General features: G+C 63.5%; 2 protein-coding genes across 2 annotated transcripts; both read left to right on the top strand.

Moving 5' to 3' along the window:
• Positions 1–1,797: 1,797 nt before the first annotated feature.
• FIBCD1 (fibrinogen C domain containing 1) lies at positions 1,798–16,327 on the top strand. Its single transcript, XM_075716709.1, has 7 exons — positions 1,798–1,869; positions 6,986–7,462; positions 8,443–8,602; positions 9,356–9,492; positions 15,101–15,197; positions 15,569–15,748; positions 16,068–16,327. The coding sequence occupies exons 1-7, from the start codon at positions 1,798–1,800 to the stop codon at positions 16,325–16,327; spliced, it is 1,383 nt and encodes a 460-aa protein (XP_075572824.1).
• Positions 16,328–20,473: 4,146 nt separating this feature from the next.
• Positions 20,474–21,425, top strand: QRFP (pyroglutamylated RFamide peptide). Its single transcript, XM_075715956.1, has 2 exons — positions 20,474–20,518; positions 21,039–21,425. The coding sequence occupies exons 1-2, from the start codon at positions 20,474–20,476 to the stop codon at positions 21,423–21,425; spliced, it is 432 nt and encodes a 143-aa protein (XP_075572071.1).
• Positions 21,426–25,169: the final 3,744 nt, after the last annotated feature.

Below are 25,169 nucleotides of genomic sequence, written 5' to 3'. Positions count from 1 at the left end.
TTATTGTTTGGAGTTCAGCTAAAACAGCCTCCCGGGCGCCTGCAGCCTCCTGCTTCCAGAACGGCTGAGCGGCGCAGGGGCTGAGCCTGGCTGGTGTGGGCACACCGAACGCCCCACCGGTGAAACGAGTTGGACGATCTCAGCTGCAAAGGGAAGTCCTTGAAAACTGTCCGTGGGGAAGGAGCTGGGCTGACGGCCATCAGCATCGCCCGGTAAATCCACACAACATCGCCAAAGCCAAAGGCGGGATTTGCACCTGGCTGGGAGACAACACACACACACACACACACGTACCGACTGCTCGAGCCGAGGGCTGTGCTTCCCTCCCCACCCCAGAGAGCCCTTCGGCACCATTTGCCAGCCCGGCACGCACCCAACTCTTCCCAAAACGGTCTGTGTGTCCTGGAGAGGAGCCGCTTGGACCCCCGGCCCCCCGTGCACACAATCTGCCGCCCCTGCGCCTCTGCCGCTGCTGCAGGGAGGCAGCCCCCACCCCAGCGAAGCTGCACAGGAGCTGCTGGGGGGCCCCAACCGGGGCTGAGCCCCAGGGACAAGAGCCCCAGGGGGATTTGGGGCAACCCCCAGCCCCATTGTGCTGCCTGCCCGGGGAACAGCCCCGCACCACAGGAGGGGGAGTGTGCAGGGGGCTGCAGGACCCCCCCAGGAGGTTTCCCAGGGGCTTTGAGAGAGAAACCAGCCTCCCCCGAAATGGATTAACACAGGGCTGAGCCATCGCTGCTCTCACGATACTCTTCTGAACCTCTTAGCAACGCTCCTGCCCGCAGGTCAGACAACCGGCAAATAAAAGATTTAAGAGAGGTGCCGCAAAGGTACGGTAAAGAAAACCACATCCACGCCCGGAGAGGTGGCGGTAAATCAGGCCGGGGAGGGAGTCCTGCGCGGGAGCTGGCGGCACGCAGGGCCAGCACCACTGCTTTGGGCTGGAAAAGCGGGGGTTTGGGCAAGACGCCCCACTGGCTGCCAGTGATGCTCCTGCGGGCATCGGTGTGACCCCGTGTGCCGGGTGGGGGGGCTGGCTGCTGCCTCCCCCCAGCCAGCACCAGCTTTCCACCATGCACTGGGTTTTGCTAAAAGGCCACCAGCACTTTGGCTACCCCTTGGGCACAAAGGTTTGGGGGGGCCGATGTCAGTGCCCCCCCCCCGCCCAGCACCCTACCCATCCCTGCCCGCTGGTGGGACTGAGCCCCTGCAGTGTGGGGTGCTGAACTGGGGACCGTAGATTTGGAAAGGGGTTCCCGGGGCCCCCGCTCCCCACTTGCCCCCCCCCCCTCCTGAAACACCCGTGGACCCGCTGGCACCAACCCCCGCCTTACCTGCTGCCGCTCCTCCAGCTGTGCTGCCACATCTGGGCAGCTGCGGAGCCCCAGGGCAGGAGTGGGGGGGTGGGCTCGGATCCCGAGTGACTCCGGAGCAGCCGGGGCGGCCGGGGGGCGCGGGGCAGAGCTGGGGGGCCGGGGAGAGACCCCGGGGTAGCGCCGGGCGCTGTCCCCATAGCGGGGCCGGGGGAGCCCCGGGGGGAGCGGGGCGAGCGCGGAGGGAAGATCCACCCCCGTGTCCGTGTCCTCCCTCCCTCCTCTTCCTCCCTCCCTCCCTCCCTCCTCCTCCTCCTCCTCCTCCTCCTCCTCCTCCTCCGCCGCCGCCGCCGCCGCCGCCGCCCGTCCTCCCGCCGCGGCCAGCCGGGCAGCGCGGCCGGGCCGGGGGCTGCGCTCCGGGGAGGGGGTCTTGGGGGGGGGTGGGGGGGGTGTCTGGGCACTTGGGCTGGAAGTTGGCGGCGCGATGGGAAACGAGCGCTGGAAAACCATGGGAGGAGCCTCGCAACTTGAGGACGGGCAGCAGGAGAAATCGCAGGTACGGGGCGGGGGGCAGCGGGGGGCAACGGGGAGCAGCGGGGCGGTGGGGGGGGGCAGCCCGGGGGTCCCACCGAAGCCCCCGCCCCCCCCGGTTGTCCCAGCGAGCTTTCCTCCCGGTGCAGCCCGGCGGGGTGAGCTGCCCCCCGCTCCCCGCCCCCACCATGCGGACCCCCCCCGGGGCTGCCTCCCCTCGCCCCCCCGCCCCCGAATTATTGAGTTGCTTTATTTGCAGCCAGAGTCCCCTCAGCCTCCAGCGCCGGGGCTGCCCCTCGGCCAGGCAGCGGGCGATGCTCCGGGGCTGCCACGCACGCCTCTGATGAACCGCTGCACGCTTTTAACTGCTTAAATAACCCTTTCAAAGGGATTTGGCATCTCGGCTCCCTGCTGCAGCCAGAACCATCCCTCTTGGCTCAGGGACTCCTGTCCACCCGGCCCTCTCTTAACCTCCAGGAGCCCCCCCTGGTTTTTGGGGGAGAGGCCGGTGTTGCGGCGGGGTGCGGCGAAGCGGTGGCAGAGCCTGCGGCGACGCGCGGGGGATCTGGCACGTGCCGGAGCCTGTTTGCACAACCCGTCGCACGTGTGCCAGCTCCTCCAGCCCGGCGTGCGGGTAGCGGGCAGCTGCCCGGCCTCCAGCCGCCGAGCGTGCCGGAGTGGGCAGGGCAGCGCAGGCATGGCTGCGTGGCCGGGGCATGCGGCTGCCCTGCCTGCACGCTGGGTGCAGGCAGGGTGGGAAGGGAAGGCGTGTGAAGTACGGGCAAGCGTGCCTGGGGAGAGCTGGGGGGGAAAGCGAGTCTCCGACGGAGCCTGTGAGCCAAGGGAAGGAGCCAAGAGCTGGCAGCGCCTGCTCTCCCTCCGCAGCCTGGTGCTGGTCGAGGATGGTGGGGGAGCAGCCGGCCCAGCCATGAGACCCGCTTGCCCCCAGGTCTGCCGCTTCCCTGTCCCCCTTCCACCCGTAGCGATGCAGGAAAGGGACTTCTGCCTGACTTCTCCCTTCCACACACCCTTCTCCAAGCCCTCTTCTCCCCAGTCAGCCCATCCATGCCAAACGGCTCCCTTGCCTCGCTGGAGAGGGGCTGCCCACCCCAAAAGGCATGGGAGGCCCCAGACTTCCCCCCCCGAGGGAGAAACCTTGCTCTGCTCTCCCCTTCCCGGCAGAGCTGCCTCCCTGGCACGGAGCCCCTCCACACAGGGGTCCAAGTGGTGCCTGCGGCTGGAGCCGCTATCCGCCCGGCTTTGTGCCCCGCCATGGCCCCAAGGATGAGCTGGGCAGGATGGATCCAGCCCCCCCCACCCGTACAGGGCTGGGCAACACAGCCCGGAGCCGGTGGTTCAGGCAGGGGGTTGCAAAGGAGGCACGGAATTTGCTGTGCAGCTGGTGCTGGGCTCCCAGCTCCCGTAAGCTCCAGTGGAAACCCATCCCAGCCCACCTGCATGCTCACCCACGGAGCTGGCTCCGGCGTGCTGGCCAGCCCTCTCCTCTCCCGGAGCCGCAAAGCGTACAGTGCCGTAGGAGCGGTAGCAGGCAGGCTTTGGATGACGGAGAAGAGCAGGTAATGGGAGCGGGATTCAGTTCTTTTGCCTCCGTGCCTGCGGGGAGCGAGCAAAGTGCGGCGTTAGGCTCCGGGAGGGCACACACCGGGAGGGCACGGGGAGTAGCAGAGGGGGCAGGTGGGGTACAGCCCCTGCCCCAGGGCGAGCAGGGATGGGGGCTGCAGCCCTGCGCAAAGCTGAGCAGCAGCAGAGCTGGCCAGGCAGGGGGGGGTGGAGAGGGACAGGGGCAGCCGAGCAGCACAGGGCGAGCGGCTGGGATGCAAAATGAGCTGCTTGAGCTGAGCGACGGCTTGGGGGGGCAGGGGACTGGCCCTTGCTGCCCTGGGGCTCCTTCGGGGCTGGGTGGACCCCGGCAGTAAGGTGTGGGGCAGCTGGGCTAAAGTTTGTCCCAGCAGCTGAGCCTGGGCAATGCAAACCAGCGTCCACCTGCCTCAGAAGCACAACCGGGAGGTTCTGGTTCGTACCTGGCTGGGGGCACGGCTCAGGGGTAGAGCACCCAAGGCTGCCCACGGTCACTGCCCACCACCCCACAGCTCAGAGCTTGCCCGGCAAGCTGGCAAAGAGCAGCGGCTCTGGCAGGAGCGAAGGACACCTCCTCCTCAAAGAGCATCTCCCACGGCAGAGCTCAGCCTCTCCTGCCACCGGTCTCCGTCCATGCTCCCTGGGAGCCAGTCCACCTCCGGCTCTGCTCCGGCTGCCCTAGGGACAAGCTGGCTCGCACCCTTCCCTCCCCACAGCTGGAGCTGCTGCATCCCACAGCCAGCACAGCTCTCGTGTGTCCGGCTGGCTGCGGAGGCTGGGGGACGCTTGGCAGGGGATGATGGGCACAGGGGCTGCAGGGACCCACAGCCCCAGGGTGCAAGGCAGCCCACAGGCTCTCACATGGCGTGGCTGGGGCACCAAGGACCCGGTCCCCACGGGGAACGGTGGCCAAGCATAGAAATACTGCCTGAGCCAGCACAGGGCATGGGGAGCCCGGCTCAGCTTTGCACCGGGGAGACAACAGTGCCTCGGTTCCTGCCTGGGGCTCTCTCCCAAGGTCCAGCTCCAGCTCCAGAGCAGGTTTGCAAGTGAAGCCCCACTCATCCCAAGCACCTCCCAGCCTCGCAGCTTCTGCTCTCCTTAGGAAGGAATGATTTGGTGACATCGGGACCTCCAGCCTGATGGATGTCCCCAGGGGGACATCAAGAACCGAGGCAGGGGGATGTCCTGCAGCTGCCTGAAAGCTTTGGCAAGGAGATCCAGGAGCCCGAGCCCATGCAACAGACAGCAGAAACCCCTGGAGCCACGAGGGCTGTGGTCATGGTGGGGCAGGAACGTGCGGCCAGAGGCATCTGCAGGGCCCCGTGCCGGGAGCTGGGCAAGCAGCTGTAGGACTGCTGTGCTGGGGGGGGCTTGGGGGGACCCACACCCCAGTTTGGAGCATTGCTGGTGCTGCTGGCTGAGTGTTTCCTTCCTCTCCCCACTGCAGGTTGCCAAGTAACACAACCTGCCAGCAAAATGCCGTGGGACTCGTAAAGCTGCCACTGCTAGGGATCTCGCGGTCACAAGCAGAGGTGGTTGAGTGCGAAGGGGATCGGCCCCCAGTTCCTGCCCCAGTTCCCGGTGCCAGCAAGAGGGCAGCGATGCTGGGGCTTGAAGGCTGGAAAACAGCTGGATGCAGCTCCCGGGCAGAGCTGTGGGATTTTGGTGTGTTAAAGCCCGCTTGGGATTTGTGTAGCAGTGGGAAACGGAGCGTCGACCGTGCACGGCTCTGTTCCTGAAACCCTGAATGCTCAGATGGGTCCCTCGGTTGTCGCAGCCCGTCTGCGTGTCCCAGCGGGCACGGTTCAGGCTGGGGATGTCAGCACGGTGGGGAGCAGCAGCATGCGGGATGGGAGGGCGCGGAGCCGGGAGCTGAAGGTGCTGCCATAGCCAGGACAGCTGCGGGGACACGGTCTGCGCTCACCTCGCAGATTCCAAACCACCCAACGTTGGTCAACATCCATCCCTCCTCATGCACTTGCAGGGTGCTGAGAGGCCGGGTCGAGCCCCGGTCCTGGGTGTCCACATGAGGGTGTCAGCGATGAGCATCTCCCACCTCCATCTGCCACCATCCCGCTGCTCCCAGGTGCCCCTCGTGCCCCCAGGCTGGGGCTTCATATCTACAAACACAGGGCAAACTCCTCAACCCTCTGCTTGCCAAAAGCTCCCCTTATTGCCTTTGACATCTCCTTTTAATGCACACCGAGGGGCTGAGCTGGGGGCTGCCTCGTTGCGCAGGTCCCCGCAGGGTGGCTTCCCCTTCAGCCCAGCGCCGTTTGCATCTCCAGCCTTGCTCCATGGGCTGGGGAAGAAACCCAGAGCATCCCCTGGGGCTGGTGGGGCATCCGCAGCCCCCTGGACCCTGTCCGGCCAGCCCCGCCGCAGCCGGGGTCACCTTAATGCAAATGGTTGCAGGAGCTTGAATGAAATGAAGGGTGCTTGAAGGAAGGTGTCACTCCAGATAGATGTGCACAGGAGGGGACAGGGCCTGGGAAATCTTTGCAGATGCAGCAATTTTCCCCTCGTTTCTGGGGAAAGTAGTCTTTGTCTCTCTGAATCGGCAGCTTTCTGGCAACCTTGCAATTCCTTGTGACAGCCGTGGCCGGGGTCAGGGGAAAATCACAGCCTCTGTCCTGCAGATGTAATGAGAAGGGGAGGCAGTGGAGGGGACGGGGGGCTGATGGCGCTGGGTGGCAGCTCGGTCCCTCCGTGCTGACAGCGTTGGCACTTGATGCTTTGCAAGGAGAAAAGGCTCTCGGTGCACACGGAGCAGCTCCCACAGGCTGAGCTGATGGGTCCCTGCAGCAGCAGAGCTGCTGGAGGTGCTCAGGGGGGTCGGAGACATTTCCCGTAGCGACTCCCTCTCACCAGAAGGCTCCGGGACGTGTTCGAGGGCTTTGGGAGCAGCTCTGCTCCCCTCTGGCAGGCAGCGAGGGTGCAAGGAGGACAGGGATGCGTGGGCCCCCACAGCTGGGAGATGCCCCGCGCACAGCAGGTCCTCGCGATGCTCAGGGCGGTGTGGCCCCGACATGGACCCATAACCTCCCCTTGCTGCTGGGGACAGCCCCTGCCTTCCCTCGCCTCCTTGCTTTCCCTGCGGTCCCAGGGACACCGGGGCTGTTTTCCCTTTTGCTCCCCACATTTGTGCCCAGGGCAGCAGGAAGCCCCACACGCACCTCCCGGGGAGCCAGGGCAGCTCCAGCTGAGTATCACTGCCTTAAATAAAACATGCCAGCGGGAGCAGGCGGCCGCCGCGTGTTCGCTCTCTTTATTATTTCATACCACTGGCTCCCGGGTGGGTTTAGCTGCTTTGCTCACTGAGTGCTTGCCCGTGGCCTCTGCGTCCCTGGCAGAACCACAGGGCTCCCTGGGGCCCCCACGTCCCCTCCTCTGCCACCACCCCCATGTCCAACATCGCCTCCCCCTGTTGCTGGACCCCCCCCAAAGCCCATGAGGGTTTGAACACACCTCTCGGATGAAGGGGAGCGGGATGGGTCCATCCGGATGGGTCCTGACGGTGTCCATCTTTCTGTCCGCAGAGGATGAGCTGCGGGTACATCCTGTGCACCGTCCTGCTCTCAGTGGCCGTCCTCCTGGCAGTGACGGTCACGGGGGCCATCCTCTTCATGAACCACTACCACACGCCCGTCACCGAGTCGCCCCCCGTCATCAGCACCAACCCTGAGGAAGCCAACGCGCTGGTCACCATCGAGAAAGCCGACAGCTCCCGCATCAACATCTTCATCGACCCCAACTGCCCCGACGCGGCGGGCACCTTCGGGCGCCTGGAGGGGCTGCAGACCTCCCTGCTGCGCACCATCACCGACCACGACGCTGAGGCCAAGGCCACCAAGAGCCAGCAGAAAGCCCTTCTGGTCACGGTGGCGGATGAGGTGGCCAAACTGCTGACGCACGCCGTGCAGCTGCGCGCTGACTGCGATGGCCTCAAGAAGGGACACAGCGCCATGGGGCAGGAGCTCAGCGCCTTGCAGGGCGAGCAGGGCAGGCTCATCCAGGTGAGTTTGGGCTGGGGTGCCGCACGGTGCTCCTTGGGGACAGACTCCCCCCCGTCCCCATGTCCCTGGGGCATGGCTGCTTGCAGCCCCTGCCCACAGTGTCCAGGGGAGACCTCTGGCAGAAGGAGCTGTGGTTTAAAGGCAGGCGCTTGAGAACTGCAAGTTTGGAAGCACAACTTCAGCTCCAGCTCATCAGCTGCCTGCATCTCGCTGCCTAACCGCCCCGGTGCTGGCAAGCTGGGTGTGCAGTGCGGGTGTCCCGGCTCCGGGTCCAGTTTGGGGGCTCCAAGCAGAGCCGAGCACAGCACAGGACCATCCCAAGGGCAGTTCATGCAGCACTCAGTCTCCCCTTATTTACAGTCCCAAAAATTTCCCAGCCAATGAGCTGTGTTGAAATGCTTACCTGGGTGTGCCGGTGGGGGTCTGCTGGGCATCACAGCAAGACCCAGGGCATGGCTGGATGCTCGGCTCCATGCCCATCCCTCCTGGTGCTCATCCTGCTCCGGCCAGAGCTGCTCAATCCCCGCTGCTTTGCTTCGCTCCTCGTCCTGCTGCTCTGCTGTGGCCACCCCCCGTCACTTGCCCGGCCAGGGTCACCTCGGGGTACGGCAGAGAGCCGGCGGCTGTCTCGGGACACGGCTATTCCTGCCGCCTCCACGATCCCGTTCCCTTGCCCAGAGACGCTCTTTATCCCGCAGGGTGGCGGCACCAATGCACCCAGGTTCAGGAATTTCTCAGCCCCAGCGGTGATAGGCACTATCTGGACCCTGACCTGGGGCCAAAAAGCACCAGAGATGCTGTATGGGATCTGCTGTGGCTTTTACGTCCCCACCTGGTCCCCAGCAGCCTGTACCCTGGCAGGGAGCATTGCTGCCTGCAGGCATTTGGGGAGCTGTGGGAGCAGGCAGAGCATCCTCACAGTAGAGCGGTGGTGGGGCTGGGGCGGGTGGAAAGGGTTTAACCTCGTCCCCCCTCAACAGCTGCTCTCGGAGAGCCAGACCAACATGGCTCGGCTGGTGAGCTCCGTCAGCGACGTCCTGGACACGCTGCAGAAGGAACGCGGCAGCGCCCGGCCCCGGCTCAAGGCCGACCTGCAGCGAGCGCCGGCCAGGGGAGCACGGCCCCGGGGCTGCTCCAACGGTGAGATGGCGTCCCCGTCCGTCCCCGGGGACAGGGATGCGCCTGGGGCTGCTCTCGGCAGGTCTCTGCATAAGAAGGGAGCGAGGCAACCAGCCTGGAGAAGGGATTTAGTACAGTGGGGGGCTGGCAGGGAGACGGGGGAGATGGGACAGGCAGCAGATGGAAAATTGTGTCCTAGAAGGGGTGTTCCTCACCGTGCGGCCCCCAGTTGCCCACAAACCAGCCTGCAAAGCCGGCACAAAAGCCACTTCACACCCCGGCAGACCCACCCGTTCTCCACGCAGAGGTAGCTGGGGCAAAAGCAGAACAAGAAGCGACCGTTCACCTTCATTCGGGTGCAGACGGCGGCGCTGCATGGGACTCAGAATAAACAGTCACATTCATCATCATTTGATTAAGAAGAAGCTACGACTGTCCCGGGGCTGCGAGCACATGCCCACGCTGCCTGCAGCTGCCTCCTGGCATCCGCTCCCTCCTCCCCAGCTGGGTCCCAGCCTGCCCTTGCCGTCACACGGGGACGTGGGCTTGGTCCCTGCCAGCTGCCGGGGGGGTCCCCGTGGCGGCCACGTCCACCCGGGCACCGCTCACCCTGAGCATCGGAGAAGAAAGGAGGGAAAGAGCAAGGCAGCACCGAGCCGCCAACTAGAGCTGGCAGCAAGGTTGAAAGCCTGAAACAAATAGCAAGACATTAAATTAGATCATTAATTAACCAGCTTTCTTCTCGTCCCACCCCATCCCAATGCCACGCTGCAGGCTCCCGGCCTCGAGACTGCTTTGACATCTATGTGAGTGGACAGCAAGAAGATGGGATTTACTCCATCTTCCCCACGCACTACCCCTCCGGCTTCCAGGTCTACTGTGACATGACGACCGACGGGGGTGGCTGGACGGTGAGCTACCGCTGTGCCGGGGGGTGTCGGGCGATGCCACCGCCGGCTGCGAGCTGTCCCCGCGCCGGGATGCCGGGGGTGGGAGACATTACTCTCGGCGCTTGGATGTGTCATCGGGATGGGAGATAAATGCTAATGGGGTTTGGCTGTGCACAGGGTGCCCGGTCCTGTGGGGAAGCAAGCAAACAGGCTTGTCCGCGTTACTCGTGCCAGTAGCATCGGCAGAGCTGCCGGGCTGAGCCCTGTGCCAGAGCCCAGCGGTGCTGCCCGGGCTTGGGGAGCTTGGCTGGAGCTGGAGGGTGGTTTCAGGAAGGGAGCTGGGTGCCATGGCTGGAGTTCAATGCCATGGCTGGAGTTCATCCCTCTTGGCGGGGCTGATGCCCACCTGGGGCACGGCATAGCTGCGGTTGTGCCGTGGGGCGAACGGCTGTGCTTTGCCCTGTCCTCGCGGTCCTGCTGAGCTGGGGCTCAGGACAGACCCCAAACGCAGCGTGTTTTTGCCTCGTCTAACGCAGGGGCGCCCAGGGCACCTCCGGTGCTGCACCGATTCACTCGCTCCCCAGCCGCCCTGTCCGATTTGCTTTGCTGTGGTGGCTGCCATGGCCCCGTAATCACAGTAATGGGGGCAGGGAGTGGGGGGACAGGGGGATGCGGTGCTGGCAGCCCCGAGCCTGGAGACCCCCCTCGCCCTGGGGGCCCCTTGGGTGCAAGCGGCCCCTACCCAGGAGGGCATCGCTCGGGGTGCCGGCAGGGCAGCGAGGGGGTCCCTGGGAGGTGGCGGGGGGCTCACGGGGAGGGGTGGGCAGGCAGCCTCTCCCCCGAGGACACGCTGGGTGAGCTGAGCCGGCCAGCGCCCCTCCAGCTGGGCGCTCTAGGAAACAAATCCCCACGATCTGATTCCCCTAAGCAGCTTTGAGCAGTGCCAAGAGGGAGCTTAGCCCCCCTGCCTTCGGGGGGCTGATAAGCATTCGGCCTCAGTCTGCCCAGAGCCCACCCCAGGTGGGAGCGACCTGTCGTGCACAGGTTGGTACCAGCAGCTCTGGTGGGGAAACTGAGGCACAGCGCAGTCCTGGGTACCCCAAGCTCCTGGGGGGCTCACAGAGGGAAAATGGGGGACTCCAGTGGCTCCCCAGGGTGGGGAGGGTCCTTGCAAACCCCATGCCCAGTCTGCACAGCCTCTGCCAGCCCCAGCCGTGCTCGAGCACTGCCTGAAGAGCAGCCCAAGGTGATTAGCAAGACACTCAGAGGCTTATTTAAAGCTGCTGCAGCCAGGAGGGCTCCGGCTGGGCTGGGGAGGGGGCGAAGCGAATGATTTTACACCCAGCAGCATCGTGGGCTCCGGCAGCCGGGCCGGCACGGTGCTGCCTGCGGCACCACAGCCAGGCAGCACCACGGCTCTGCCGTGACTCACCCAGGGCAGAGGAGCCAAACCAGGTGCCGAATCCCGGCGTTCCAGAGATGGGCGCATCCAGAGCAGGGCCGAGGGTGCTCGGTCCAGGCTCCTGTTTCTTGGGGCTGCTCTGTAGCACAGGCTCCCAAACATACTTCTAGCCCCCCAGGGTGGTGGTGGTGGGGTGTCTCAGCCACCTCCCGTGGGGCTGGGGACACGGAGGGGTCCCTGAGGCACCGACTCACCCAGGCTCCAGGTAAGCCGTGGCACAGCTGAGCACCACGGTGCAGAGCCTGAGAAATTTCCCTCCCTCCCTTCCTCCTCCTCCTCCTCCTCTGGAGCAACTACTCCTGACATTTGGGCTAATTTGCATGTGGGTGGGTGTGTGGAAGCAATGGCAGCAGCTGAATCAATTTTGACTCAGGAGATTGGGAGCTGCTGAGCTAAGGCTTAGCCTTCATGGATAGCTTAGAGGCCACGGGGAGTGGGGCAGGGGGAAGAGCCGCCCTGATGCCCCATCAGGGAGAAACCCAGCCAGGATCACTCACCGGCTGCTGCTCAGCACCTCCCCATCCCCATGGCATGATCTGCAGTGTCACCCTGTCCCCTTGCCAGAGACAGGGTCCCTGGTCATTCCCCATCCCCTTCATCGGGAAGGCTGAGCAAGGCTCAGCCCTCGCCGGACCAACACCTCTCCTCCCCGCGATGGCCACATCCAGCCCGGGGCAGCTCTGGGGCTGTTTGCTGCCTATTTTGCATAGTCAAAAAGCAGAGAGGGCAGCCAGGATCGGTGTCTGGGCAGGGCAGGGTGACACGAAGGCAAAGAAACGTAGGAGTGAAGAGCCGGGGAGCCCCCAGCACACCCCCAAGTCCATTTTGTCCCGGCCTCGGTCCCAGCAGCGGGGCCATGTTTGCAGCCGCCTGGGGCGCGAGTCCAGGTTGATGCTCACCAGCACCAAGGGGAACATCCACGTCCTGCGCTCAGCGCTGACTTTAATTGCAGCAACACCCCTGGGCTGACCTGAGCCTCGCGGCAGCGCCGGGCAGCAGCTGCGTAATTGCCCAGCCTGACCCTGGCTCCCCCCTGTGACGCTCACCTCTGGCACTTTATTAAAGTAATAAAGGGGTGATGGAGGGTGAGGAAGGCTCCACATCCCGGGAGGCCTGGAAAAGTTGCCTCTTCATGTGCTGCTGTCTTGGGAAGTCTTTGCAAATGCCCCGTGCTCCTTCTGGTGCCCCTGAGCTTCCATCGCCGCCCAGCCAGGGCAAAGCCCCCCAGGATCAGCATCTCAGCCCCGTAAGCAATGGTGCCGTGATGGCTCCAGCCGCCTCGGCACCGTTTCCCAATTACAGCGTGTATTGGGAAGCGGTGGGAAAGCAGAAGGATGCGGAAGAAAAGGCTGTGCCAGCAGGACGAGGGCCACGGTGATGCTAAGTGACAGCTTCCAGCTTCACAGGCACCTGCCGTGCCAGGGACGCTTGCGGGGACGGCTTCACCCAGCCCGCGCATCAGCTGCCCGAGGGGTCCCGGCACGGGCTGCAGGGGTTGAACAGACGCTGATGCATTTACACATGGGCTGGGATAAGCTGAAGGCAGCGGGTGAGACAAGCCCAGGGAAATGCGTGCTGTTTCCAAAAGATGCGATTTATGTGTTGCCATGAGTGGGGACAAGAGGGTTCTGCTGGCGGGGACAGGCAGGAGCAGCCGGGTCCCCCGGACAGGCAGCGCTGCCGGCTGCGCTGTTCGCAGGTGATCACACGGGATTGGCACTTCCCAGACACCGGCTCCTGCGATGCTCCAAGTTTGTCTTCTCCATAGCTGAACCTGAAGACGGTCTCCCCGCCATGATGGGGGCTCAGAGGAACACTGTGGGGCCGGGGCTGTGGGATCCGTGCCACGGCTGCCGAAAATCTGACCGGGAGCTCGAGTGCTGCAGTGGCAGAAAAGTGACGGCCGAGCATCTCCCCAGGCTGTGGCCGTGGTGGGGTTTCGAGCCCGCCGGGGGTTTGGTGGGGGCTGGCATCAGAGGGCTGCGGGGAGAGGGAGCAGAACCCTCCCTCACCGCCAATGCCACGGCAGGCACAGGCTGCTGCTCCCGCTTTTCTCTGGTTTTAACCTATTTTTCTGGGTTGGTGCCTTTGCAGGAGCCTGTCCCTGCCCCGTGAGCTCAGCACGACTGGGGGAGGCAGAGAGCGGGGGAGATAAATATTTCAGCCTTGCCTTTAAAGAAGGGAAGGAAATCCTTTTTGCTTCAGAGGGGGTGATGCATATTTGATGAGAAGGAAAAGAGCAGCAAGGCAGGGCTGGGAGCATGGCAGCGAGCCTGTGGGTCACCGGTGCACGCAGCATCCCGGTGCCTGCAGCATCCCGGTGCGGGGGCAAGGAGGATGCTCCCACCTCCCCGCCTGCCCATGGGAGAGGTGGGTGCACAAGCGAAGCCTGAGGAGGGACCATGCATGAGAGATGATGAGGATGGAGCAGGAGGACACAGGACCTCCAGCACCTGCCAGACCTTACGACCCGGTTTCGAGCCCCTTGAGGTCGAACCCGGTGGGCAGAGGGGCACCGAGGGCTCCTCCGGCGCCTGGGGTGATTGCGGAGCCGTGCTGAGGCTCAGCCAACGGAGATGTGCCCCGCACGCTTCCCTGGGCACCGCTCAGGCAATTGGCCTATTTACAACCACGGGTCAAAGCCGATTAAGAGGGAGCATCGGTGCTGCCTCCGCTGCCTTCCCCGTGTGGCAGCGCCGGAGCCGACATCGGCCGGGGAAAATCAGCTTCAGGCCCCCATCCAGCCACGCCATCCCCCCTCTCCCGGCAAGCCTGAAGAAAGCCCCTTTAAACGGGCTTAACCGCAGCTTCTCAAGTGCTCAACGCAGGGATAAAAATTAAGGCTCTAATTCTAGAAGGTAAGTACAGCAGGATCACAGCTGTGCCATGCCGAGGAGTGTGCCAGAGCCTGCACCGGGCACCCACCACCCCAAAACTGCTCATCTGGTGAAGGGCAAAACAGCGCGAAGTTCATGAGCTGGGTCTCCTCCGCGTGCCGGGATGAAACCCTGCATGGGCAGGAGCAGCCGGAGGGAGGCTGCGAAGGGGCATCCCCGCAGCGGAGCAAAGCACGGCAGCTTCCCCACCGGCGCCGGGGCTCTGCGGCATTGCCCGAGCCTGGGTGCTGGAAGCGGGGTGAATGGGCTCGGCGGCACAGCCCAGCCCCAAAGACAGGGTGCTCCGGCCCCTTGGCTGCCGGCACGTGGGGTGGCTGTTCCTAAATCACCGAGCGTCCCATCCCCGCCCCACCACAGCCGTGGGAGCACGGTGCTTGGTGGCAGTCGGACAGGCTGGCTCAGCCAAGTTTAATGCAATTAATCCAGGGCTGAAGGCTTAATTAAGTTCAAATGGTCGGACACGGAGTAGTATTTTCTGGATCATTGTCAATAAATCAAACCTGAAACTACGGATAAAAGGGGATGAAACACACAGGGCACAACATGCCGATGAGCAGATGGGAGAGAAAAAGGGAAAGGCGCTGAGGAGAAAAGCCATGCTGAGGCCTGGGGATCTGGCCGGGATCGGGGGGCTCTGCAGGAGCTGGGGTGCTCAGTGCCCCACAGTTAATTTCTCTGGGAGGACTAACGAGGCCATCACAGGAGCGATGCCTGATAACGGGGCGGCTGCCCAGCAGAGAGCGGGGACCCACGAGTTCTCCGTGGCACCAAGCATCCTGCCATTTACAGGATGGCTCGGGCTGACCTGGGCAGCACGTGCCGCAGGGACAGACCTCCAGTCATGCCGTCTGTGCATCCATCTGCCCATACCTCTGCTCCTGCATGCAATGGCAGAGCCCAGGCTGTTTCCCGCGTGCAGCCTGGAGCCGGACGCAGGGTGCCCACCCCTCCCGGGGGCACCAGCCACCTTCCTGCAGGAACACGCTGCGGTTTCCCAAGCTCTGCTCCCGCTTCCAGGCAGAGGATCTGGTGAAGTGTTTTATCTGAACCGACTGACTCGTCCCCGGGAGCCTGATCTGGCATTTCCCTGGGGACCTGCTCGCCAGCATCCCTGTGTAATTACTGAGTTGAAAAGGTTTAATTTGTGCCTGCGTCTAATAAGACGGCGGCGGGGAGGGGTGGGCAGCATGGTGGGGAGCAGGGAGGCTGCTCGGGGTGCGCAGGCTCGGAGCAGCCCCGTGACTGACGCCCGGCGTGTCTCCCTCCCCAGGTGTTTCAGCGGCGGGAGGACGGCTCCGTGAACTTTTTCCGCGGCTGGGAAGCCTACCGGGATGGCTTCGGGAAGCTGACGGGAGAGCACTGGTTAGGTGCGTGGGGCTGGCAGTGCCTGCTCCTGGGCAGGCTGGCAAAGCCTGGGGCCCCTCAGGGCCCCCCCCGGGGGGATTTGGGGATTCCTTTGCAAAGGAAAGGACACCGAGACCCCCTTGGGCAGCACTCATGTCCTAGGAGCGATGGCCCGAGCAGGCAGGGAGGGGATCAGGTGGCTGCACAGGGGCAGGGAAGCAATGGAGCTGTTTGCCCGCGAGCTGAGCACGTGCCCTTGGCCGTGCAGCAATAACAGAGCGAGGGCTGGAGGGTGGGAACCGCTCCCCGTCCCACCCTGCACCCCCTCCCCAGGGACCCCCAGCCACCCCGTCCCTGCCAGGGTCCCCGCACTCACCCCCTCCCTCCGTCGCAGGGCTGAAGCGGATCCACGTGCTGACGGTGCAGGGCAGCTACGAGCTTCGCATCGACCTGGAGGACTTTGACAATGGCACCGCCTTCGCTCACTATGGCAGCTTCGGCGTGGGGCTCTTCTCCGTCGACCCCGAGGAGGATGGGTACCCCGTCTCCATCGCCGACTACTCGGGGACGGCAGGTAGGGTGGCAGGATGGGGGGATGTGCATGGTTCTTCGGGACAGGGGGAGCCCATGGCCACCAAACCCCCTTGCTGGGGCATTAGCTGTCTCCTTGGGCACTGGCGGCGATGCCGGCTGCATCCCTGCAGCCACAGGGAGCTGGAGGCAGGAGAGGGGCTGCGGTTGGGCGTTTGCAGGGTGAGTGACCCCAAGTGCCCTGTACATCACCAAAGGAGCCCCACTGGGGTGCCCAGGGGAGCCCCCCGGGGTGGGAGACAGCCCGAGGGCAGGGTGAGGAGCAGGAAGGGCCCATCACAGCTCCTTTTCCCTGGCGGCAGGAGACTCATTCCTGAAGCACAACGGGATGAAGTTCACCACCAAGGATCTGGACAACGACCACTCGGAGAACAACTGCGCGGCTTTCTACCACGGTGCCTGGTGGTACCGCAACTGCCACACTTCCAACCTCAACGGGCAGTACCTCAAGGGCCACCACAGCTCCTACGCCGATGGCATCGAGTGGTCCTCCTGGACCGGCTGGCAGTACTCCCTCAAGTTCACTGAGATGAAGATCCGGCCCATCCGGGAGGAGAATTAGGTGGATGGCATGAGCCCCCTGACCCTGTGCCCAGCCCCCTGCCCTTCCCCACAGCCCTGCAGCCCTGTCCCCCTGAGTTGCCATCCTCCCCAAGGGCTGGCCCATCTTCAAGGGGCCCCTGGGGAGCGCCTGCCCCCGGGGAGGGCAGCTTTTGCTCCTGGGTGCCTGTGGACATCCACGGACCTTTGCTCCCCGCTGCCGTGGCTCGCCTGCACCCAAAATGGGTCTCCTGGCCAGAGCGTGACCCATGGCCGGTGCTTACGGCTGTGGCAGAGAGGGCAGCGGTGCCCAGCAGTGTCTGGCAAGGAGGGGAAGGGGCTGCCTGGAGGGAGGGAGGAAGGGATGCAGCAGCCCGGGCAGGCTGGGCACCTCCACTCAGCTCCACTTTGGGCACAGGCACCCGGCAGTAGCCTGGCTGAGCTGGCGAGGGACGGGGGGACACCCACCGTGGGGAGCCCCAAGCCCTGCAGGGCCCCCGGGACTGGGACAAGGCTGCTGCTCCACGGTTCCGGCTCACCCCACGGTGCTACTGGGGACGGGGAGGGCTCGGCTGGGTTGCAGCCCATGCAGACGCCTGACCGTGCCAGCGATTCCTTCTCTGGTCTCCAGAACGCTCGCCTCTCCCCCTGCAAGCACAATGCAGCCAGAAAGGGACAACCACAAACTCCGTCCCCATCATCCCCGTCATGGCTCTTGGAGCCTCCCGGCAGGTTGGGGCACCCCAAAGCAAGCTGGCACGGTGCTGCAAGGATGCACACCCAGAACAGAGCACAGCACAGAGCTGTTTTGGCGGTGCTGGGGAAACAGGGAGCACGGCGAGGAGGAGGAGGCAAGGAAGGCTCACTTTCCCAGCATGGCTCTGCCTGCGTTTCACAGCTCCTCCCTCCCAATCAGACCCGCTCAGACTCACATTGGACTTTTGCCATCCAAAAGCTGTGACTTTTCCCGAAACCCTTGAGTTGGGACAGCATGCCCCCGTGCCCCCGCACGAGTCCCCTCCGCTCACTCCCGGCCCAGGGACCGGCATTCATTTTCACCCAGGATGAGCCACACTCTGGCTCAGTACCTGCAGATAATCAAAGCCTTTCATTTCTTCAAATCCCATTAAGGTTTTGCAAAAAGAAGCCCCGAGTGGGGCTTAGCATCTGCAGGGCCCTGATAACCAGGCGGCAGGTGATGCCTCGCACCGGCCGACCCGAGGAAGAGCTGCCACGGGGTGCGGGGCTGACTTCTCCCTCTGGCTCCCTGGAGGGACTCAAATGGGGGATTTTGTCCAAAAAAAAAAAATAAACCCAAGCCTGAGCAGGCTGTGTAGGAACAGGGAGGGGAGGGGGACAGCTGGGACCCTGCCACTCTTTACATGATTTTCTGCCTGTGCTACAGCAGCAACGGGGAGCAGAGCCCCCGCACCAGGCTCTGGCCCCCAGAAACACCGTCGGACGGACCGACTGCCCGAGGAGGGGAGGAAAGCTCCCGCTGTCCCTGTTTCCAGAGGGGCTTAAGGCACGGGGAGATCAAAGGCTCATCTTCCTGGCTGCGGCGGATTTGTACTTCCCTGCGTGCTTCTTTTTTTAAGCCTTCTCCACCTCGGACCTTGTGCTGGATGAGCCCTTTCGCCTGCCAGGCAAGTCCCTGTCTGTCTGTCCTGCTGGGAAAGCAGGGACAAACAACGCATTAGGGATCGCCGCAGCTTTCCCCTCTGCCAGAGACATTCCTTGGAGGCCTCAGGTGAGGATGAGCTCCAAGCACAGGCACCAACTCTGTCCTCTCCGTCCCTGCCCAGAGCAGCCGGCCGGGCTGGGTTTCTTGAGCGATGGGATTTGGGGGGGCTCGGTGGTGGCATTTCCCAGCCAGCACAAGAACAGGAGCCCCCAGCAGCTCCCGAGGGGCTTCCTGCACCCCGCCAGACGCCTCCGGAAAGGTGCAGGTGGGAAGCACAATGCCCGTCTTTACTTTTCGTTCATTTATTTCAGTAGATTAGGGATTAGCTGGGTTTTCTAGCACTCGCCTTCAGGACAAGAAGGCACACAGAGCCACGTGCCCCGGGCGGGAAAGCTTGTCCCCTCCCCGGACCCCTCCGCAGGTGTTTTGCTGAGCTGGGGAGGGGACACAGTTTGTTGGTAGCACACCCTTGTGTAACTGCCCGTGTCACCCAGGACTCCCTAATGACTTTGTTTTGAATTGCACGAGAGGTATTTAATCCACGCTGAGACGCAGGATTTCCCAGGATTATTCCCAAGAGCGCACGCGTCGCTCCGCAGCCCCGGATTAGGCTAAACCCATCTGCGGTGACACCTCCCCGGAGAGGGGTGGGCAGGGGTGGCCGGGGGTCTGGGACCTGGCCACGTACCTCCCCGGCGAAGCCCTGGGCCGGCTCGTGGTGTGTAGCAGTGCCGTGAAGTCTAGGTCGTGTGTGAGTGGTGTCCAACGCTGTACATGTGGACTTTCTAAACTCCTTAATAAAAGGAACTCATCGTTAGTTGGCGTGTCGGTGGCCATGCCTACGGCGCGGCGCGGGGACGTCACCAGAGGAACCGGCGAAGGGAGCGGCACCGGATTGCTGCAGCTCCTGCCGGGCTGCGGGTTCCTTCCCTGTGCCGGGCTGACGGCATGGCATCCCAGGAACCGGCCCGTCGCGGGCTTGGCCAGCCCAAACCGCTCTGCAGAACTGCCGGGGAGGGCTGGGGAGACCCAGTGGGGCAGGGATGGGTCAATGGAGGTTTCCCAGGGCTGCAGCCCAAATCCAGGCACCGCGGGACCCCCGGGTGGCCCTGGGGCCAGGACAGGGGGTGCGGCAGGTCTCAGCGCTGAGGGGACCCACCCACTCCCCCTCTGCCCCAGGCCAGGATGGACCTGGGAGGGGACAGCTGAGCGCCAGGCGTTGGGGACCACGCTTTAGCACCGGTGGCGGCGTGCACTGGCCAAGGACGGGGGAAGAGTTCAGCTTTGCATGTGCAGGGCCAGTCCCCGAGGGGTTTTGGGGGTGCAGGGGTGTCCTCCAGTGCCTGCGCACCCACCACGCTTGCATACACATCTGGGACCCCCAACATCCATGCACGAGTATGCACCAGCCGAGGGGGTGGGGGACACTCGTGCCCCTGGACAAGACCCTCCCTCCCACCAGCATCCCCCCGAGCTGCCGGTGACTCGAGGCCAGCTCCGGCACGGCACGCACCCAGCCTCTCCTCCAAATGAGGCAGCAAACGAAGGAGGCGCGTTAATCAGCGGCAGTGCCGTGCTCCCATTGTGGCGGCTCGGCCAGCCCCTGTCCCCCGCTCCAGCCCCCTCCCCACGAGGCTCCCAGCCTCTGCTCTGGGCAGCCACAGCCCTGCGAGCCACGCACTCGAGGGGTGACACGGCAATTAGGGCCGGCGGGTATTTAACGGCGGGTGAAGCGGGCTGGCCAGCTCAGTCCGGGCACGGAGCAGGGCCCGGGCAGGCGGCACTGGGGCATCACCCGAGGCGGAGAGGTGAGTTGCTGGCGGCCGTCTGTCTGTCTGTCTTCCCCGCGTGCCTGCTTTGCACCCTGCCTCGACAGGCAGGACAGCCAGCAAGGAGGCGAAGGGTGGTGGGGGGCAGCTGGGGGCAGCAGGCAGGGCACCCACCAGCACCCCCAGCCCCCGGAATGGGGCTCAGCAGCACTGATTGCTGGTGCTGGGAAGGTGCTCCCTGCTCCAGCTGCACCCAGCGATTCGGCTCCACGATGGGCAACTGGGTGCAAAAGGGGAAGAGTGCAAGGTGCAAATGAGGCAGGGAGCACCCCACAGCCAAGCCCACGGGCAGGGGGGTGCTGGGGAGGGCAGGCAGGGGCTTGGGCTCAGCTGGGTCCGGTGCAGGAGCGGGGAGCACCCACAGCAGCCCCTGACCCCGCGAGCACAGGGTAGACACGCTGGCCCCCGTCACCAGCAGTGACTTTTAAGGCAACATCTGCAGCAAAAAAAAATATAATAATAATAAAGAAATCCATCTCCCTTTGCTGAGCTTTTGCAGAAGGAGGAAGGGGAGGCAGAGCAGCCCCACCTGCACTCAAGGTCACCCCGGGTGCCTGCGGCATTGCCGCACCCGGCCCAGGACCGCGCTTCCTCCCGCTCTGCTCAGCAGACCCTGCTGCTGGCGGGGCACCTCCGAGCCCCATAAAGCAAAGGGATGTTGAGCACCTTCCTCCGCACTCGCATTAGCCAGGCGCTGCAGGTAGGACCTGCGCGACGGGAAGATAAGGCCGGTTCAGGTGAATGCACTTAAGTCCTCCCCGCAGTGCCTCTAAGAGGAGCAGGCAGCTCCGGAGCCCATCAGCCTGCCTGGCTAATAGCCCACTCAGGCACCCCCATCTGAGCAGAGCCCCGCTCTTGGCTGCGAACGGGGGGAGTAGCTGCAAGGCTGTAATTTGTGAGCACAGAACGGCTGAAGATGAAGGGGAGCAGGCTGAAGGCGGCAGGGGAGACGCAGAGCGAGCTCAGACCCTCGCAGCACCCCTGCTGCAGCCGGGGGCTGGGGGGGGAGGCTGCAGGAGGAGCAGCGGGTGCTGGAGGGGGTTTCTCCCAGGCTGTAGGGGTGGCAGGGCTGGTTTGTGGGTGCTGCAGCAGGGATGGGGAAGGCGTGCTAGCCGAGGGCAGCCCTTCTGCAGCCACACGTCCTTGCTGCTGCTTTAGCCACTCCCTGACGATGCCTTGTGGTTTCCCAACGCGTCTTTCCCTTCCTCTGCTTCCCCCAGATGAGAGCACCCTACTCGCTGTCCTGCCTCTTCCTCCTGAGCCTGGGGGCCTGCTTCCCTCCCCGTGAGCAGCAGGAGCCAGGAGACCCCGGGGAAGGGACCCTGCTCAAGCCCAGCTGGCAAGCAGCGGCTGAGGACTCCGGTGCCTGCCGGAGGGCAGGGGCAAGGCGGAGATGCAGCCAGGAGCTGAGCGTGCTGCTGGGCATCGCCCGGGAGCTGCAGGGCTACGGCAAGGAGGGCAGCAGGCAGCGGCTGGGCAGGCGGGGGGGCTCCATGCTGCTGCCAGCGGGAGGGGAGAAGCGCAGCGGCACGCTGGGCAACTTGGCCGAGGAGCTCAACGGCTACAACAGGAAAAAAGGGGGCTTCACCTTCCGCTTTGGGAGATGAAGGCCTGGACTCGACCCCTCACCTCCTGCGGATCGCCCCGTCCCGTCATTCCCTTCCATCTCACCTAGGTTTGCTCAGACAAAATGGTATTGGGGGGTTTTGCTGCTGGGATTGCCTTGGGGAGGGGGGACATGGTGTTTGCTCCACTTGCAGCTTTGCCACGGGTCTCACACGCCCGTTCCCAGCTAGTGCAATGGAAGAAGAGGAAGGTGCCTTAAGAAGAAGCCACCACGTCCCTTCCCCAGTCACACGCGGTCTTTGCTGGGGCGCGGTGACAGTGCCCTGCAGCGGGTCTCCAGCCCCGCAATGCAGGCAGAGAGCAGGGGGGCGGGGGGGCCACCCTGGGACAGGCAGAGCTGGCAGGGCCAGGTGTCAAGGCTGGAGGTGGGTGGGCTGAAGGGTTACAGCAGGATAGTCCTGGTGGTGACAGTCCCCAGGGGACTGCCTGTAGCTGCCATCCAGGGCAGGGCTGTCAGGGAGGAGCAGGTCCCTCGGAGCTCTCCGTGGAGCTGCAGAGTTGCTGCTCTCCTGCCTATTACGGAAAAGTCCCTCCAGCAGCAAGTTCTGCTTAGCGTCAAGATGTCACTTACAGGAGCCAGCTCCTGCGTGTGAACCAGACCAGAGCAGCGGGCTTCGAGAAAATCTTGTCCTTAGAAATCCCTGGTGTGAGCAGGGAGACCTGCCCTGGCATCACCAGACCTGCTGCAGTCCCACCGCTCACATCCCAACCCCAAGACCCATCCTCAGGTGCCACCAGAGCCCTTGCAAGGGTGAGATGGTGATGACTGACCTTCAGCATCCTTGTCACGTCACCCTAGCACTTGCCTGAAAGCTGGCTCTTCCTAACCCCCTCCTGGCCTCATCACCACCTCAGCTGTAGCCGCTGCAGAAACTTGGGTGCAGAGGGGCTGAAACAAGGACCCCTGCACCTACCCCGGGCCACCAACGGGTGCTCGGTGTTCTGCTCTCCAGTCCCCTCTGCTGCCAACGGTGCAGCCTGGGGAATCGCTGGCCCCAAAAGCCAGCACAGCCACGGCTGTGAAGGACAAGCCCCGCTCTGCAGCGACTGCCTTCTCCTCCTTTGGGCAGATTTAGCTCTGCCAATGCCAACGACGACATTTGCTTTTGTGCCTGCCACTGCAGGCAGAGATATTAGTAATCAGAGGTCTAACTACCTGGCTTGCAGGCACTAACGGCAAGTTAGACACCTAATGACTGCTAATATTTCATTGCAGGCACAAAAATGAAGCAGGGCAATTATTTGCAAGTGCTAAATTGCACCCTCAAAATCAAAGACTGTGGCAGGACTTGGAAGGGGTGGGGGGGGTCGGGGAATGCATAAAAAAAAAAAAATAAAAATCAGGCTCCAAGAGGTGCATTGTAATATCCATCAAGCAGACAGACCACTTAATCCAGTGCTGCCAGGAGTGGCGCGAGCCGTTCTCGCAGCAGGAGCGGCGCGTGAGCGAAGGTTGAACGGAGGCGAGCTGGGAGCAGCGGGCAAACACCAGCCATGGGGCGGCCAGGTCTAGGGAGGAGCGACGGAGACGCAAGAGCAGGCTCCTCCGGGGAGCTACGCGTGGGTCACAGCCCCACGGGTGCAGAACGGGAGAGACTCCGGATTTGCAGGGATACGGATGATGCCAGGATTTGGCCCTCGCACGAGGACGGCGCTGGCTGCGAGGGCGGAGGAGAGGAAGAGCGTTTTCCTTCCCCTGCATCTTTGCTGCGGTAACCGTCTCGCACCGCGGGGACCAGAGCGGCAACCAACAAAGCCGGTGGCACTCGGGGTGGCTGAGCCCACGCAGTCCCCCGACGCTGGGCACCCCCAAATCCACCTCCGATCCCTCTTGACTCCCACCCCACCGAAGGCCGCCAGTTCGGGGGACGCAGGCGCAGCGCTCGCATCAGACAGCGGAGACGGGAGCTTTATCGATGTTTCTATGGCAACGTCTCTCCCTCCCCCCCCCCCCCCCTTTCTTTTGAGTGTTCAAACCATCAATAAATATGCACTCATCAATTTTACCCTGTGCTGGAGTCGGGGGTTGGGCGGGGGAGAGATGGGAGGGAGGAAGGGAAAAGAGTTTTGGAGCAACGCTGGTCTAGTGAGGGCCGGTAAATCCCCGGCTTTGCCGTGATGGATCGTTGCAGGGAAAAGTGGCACAGCCTGCTGCGGGAGGGGAAAGGAAACCTGCCGAGTGGTGCTGGGCCCGGGGGGGGGGGGACATGCCTGGGCTCCTGCTCTCAGCTCCAGGAGAGCAACAGGGTCAGAGCAGCATGATAAAACCCCACATACAACGAGGCTTTGATTGAAGCGCAATAACCCTCTGCATAACTTATTTAAAAGTAAAAAGCCAGCGCCTCCCACAGCGCTTACCTGGCGGGTGGGACAGAGCTGGGCTCAGCCCGTGCCCCTGGGGGGCTCCTCGATGGGCAGCTCCGTGCTCTTGGGGCGATGCCGTCACCCTCCTCGCCCGCCGGGAGGAAAGGGGGTCCCGGCGGGCTGCGACGTGGGGCAGGTGAGGGGCCACGGCACCCCCGGAGCGCCCCTTGGCATGCATTAGGATGGCGGATGCGCTCGGGAAAGGGCAGCACTCCAAGCTCTTCGTTACTGCTCCTTGGTGACTGAGGCTGGTGGGGAAGAGGAGGTAAAAGTGAATGGAAAGTAACGGCCTGGAGTCTGGGGGTGTTGTCCTGGAGGAAGGAGGGGGGAACACACCAGGAGCAACCCCCAGGAGGCTGGGAAGTCCATCCCTGCATGCTGGACATGGTGTCTCTCCCGTCTGGCTCCCATGGAAACCTATGCCCCCTCCCAATTCCTCGCCTCCCAGGTCCCTCTGTGCGGCAACTCCCAGCGGGACACCCAGACCCCCAACACCTTCGAGAGCCAGAGAGCTCGGAACCCACCCGCACACCAAGCTGTAAGGAGCCGGATTCCTTGCAGCATGGCCATGCAGGCAGCAGAGTGGAGCGTAGACAAGGCAGGACAACTTAGAATCATAGAATCGTTTAGGTTGGAAAAGACCTTTAAGATCATCCAGTCCAACCATTAACCTAACACTACCAAGTCCACCACTAAACCAGTTAAGGGTAGAGTAGCAATTTCATGTTTCCTGGCTTGGTGGCTGGATTATTTTTAATGAAAGTAAAAACTAGGAATCGTTAAGGTTGGAAAGGATCTCTAAGATCACCAGTCCAATCATCAACCCAACACCACCATGTCCACTAAACCATGTCCCAAAGTGCCACATCTACCCGTTTTTTGAACACTTCCAGGGATGGGGACTCCACCACCTCTCTGGGAAAACTTGCCGGGAGCACCGGCACCACCGCCTGCTGTGCAAGCCAGCCCGCAAAGGGACAGCATCAAATAGGCACTCGATTCTTCTGCACATGGCCAGTGGACCCAGCCAGCAAGGACCGACGCAGACACTGCCAACGTCACCGCTGCTGGGACCCTCTAAAACTCTCCGTTACCCTTCCCTGACCAGGGTACAACCCTCGTCCTTGCCCCAGCCCCATCTCCACTCATCTGCTCCGTTCCTGCAGGCTGCTCATCTTTCCTCCATCCCGAGCAGACCTGCAGCACTACAGATACACATGACTGGAGCAGCAAATCTCAGAAAGCCAAGTGGATCCTCTGTAGAGAAAGAGCCCGATTTAATTGCATCGAAGGGACTCATGAAGGGTCTAATGCATCATAACTGAGTCATTCAGCACTGCGGCTTCAGGAGCACAGGTAGG

Source organism: Pelecanus crispus, chromosome 9 (assembly GCF_030463565.1).
Source record: "Pelecanus crispus isolate bPelCri1 chromosome 9, bPelCri1.pri, whole genome shotgun sequence".
Classification (NCBI taxonomy): domain Eukaryota; kingdom Metazoa; phylum Chordata; class Aves; order Pelecaniformes; family Pelecanidae; genus Pelecanus; species Pelecanus crispus.
The sequence above is the reverse complement of the archived record's forward strand: the minus strand, read 5'-3'. Positions and strand labels throughout refer to the sequence as shown.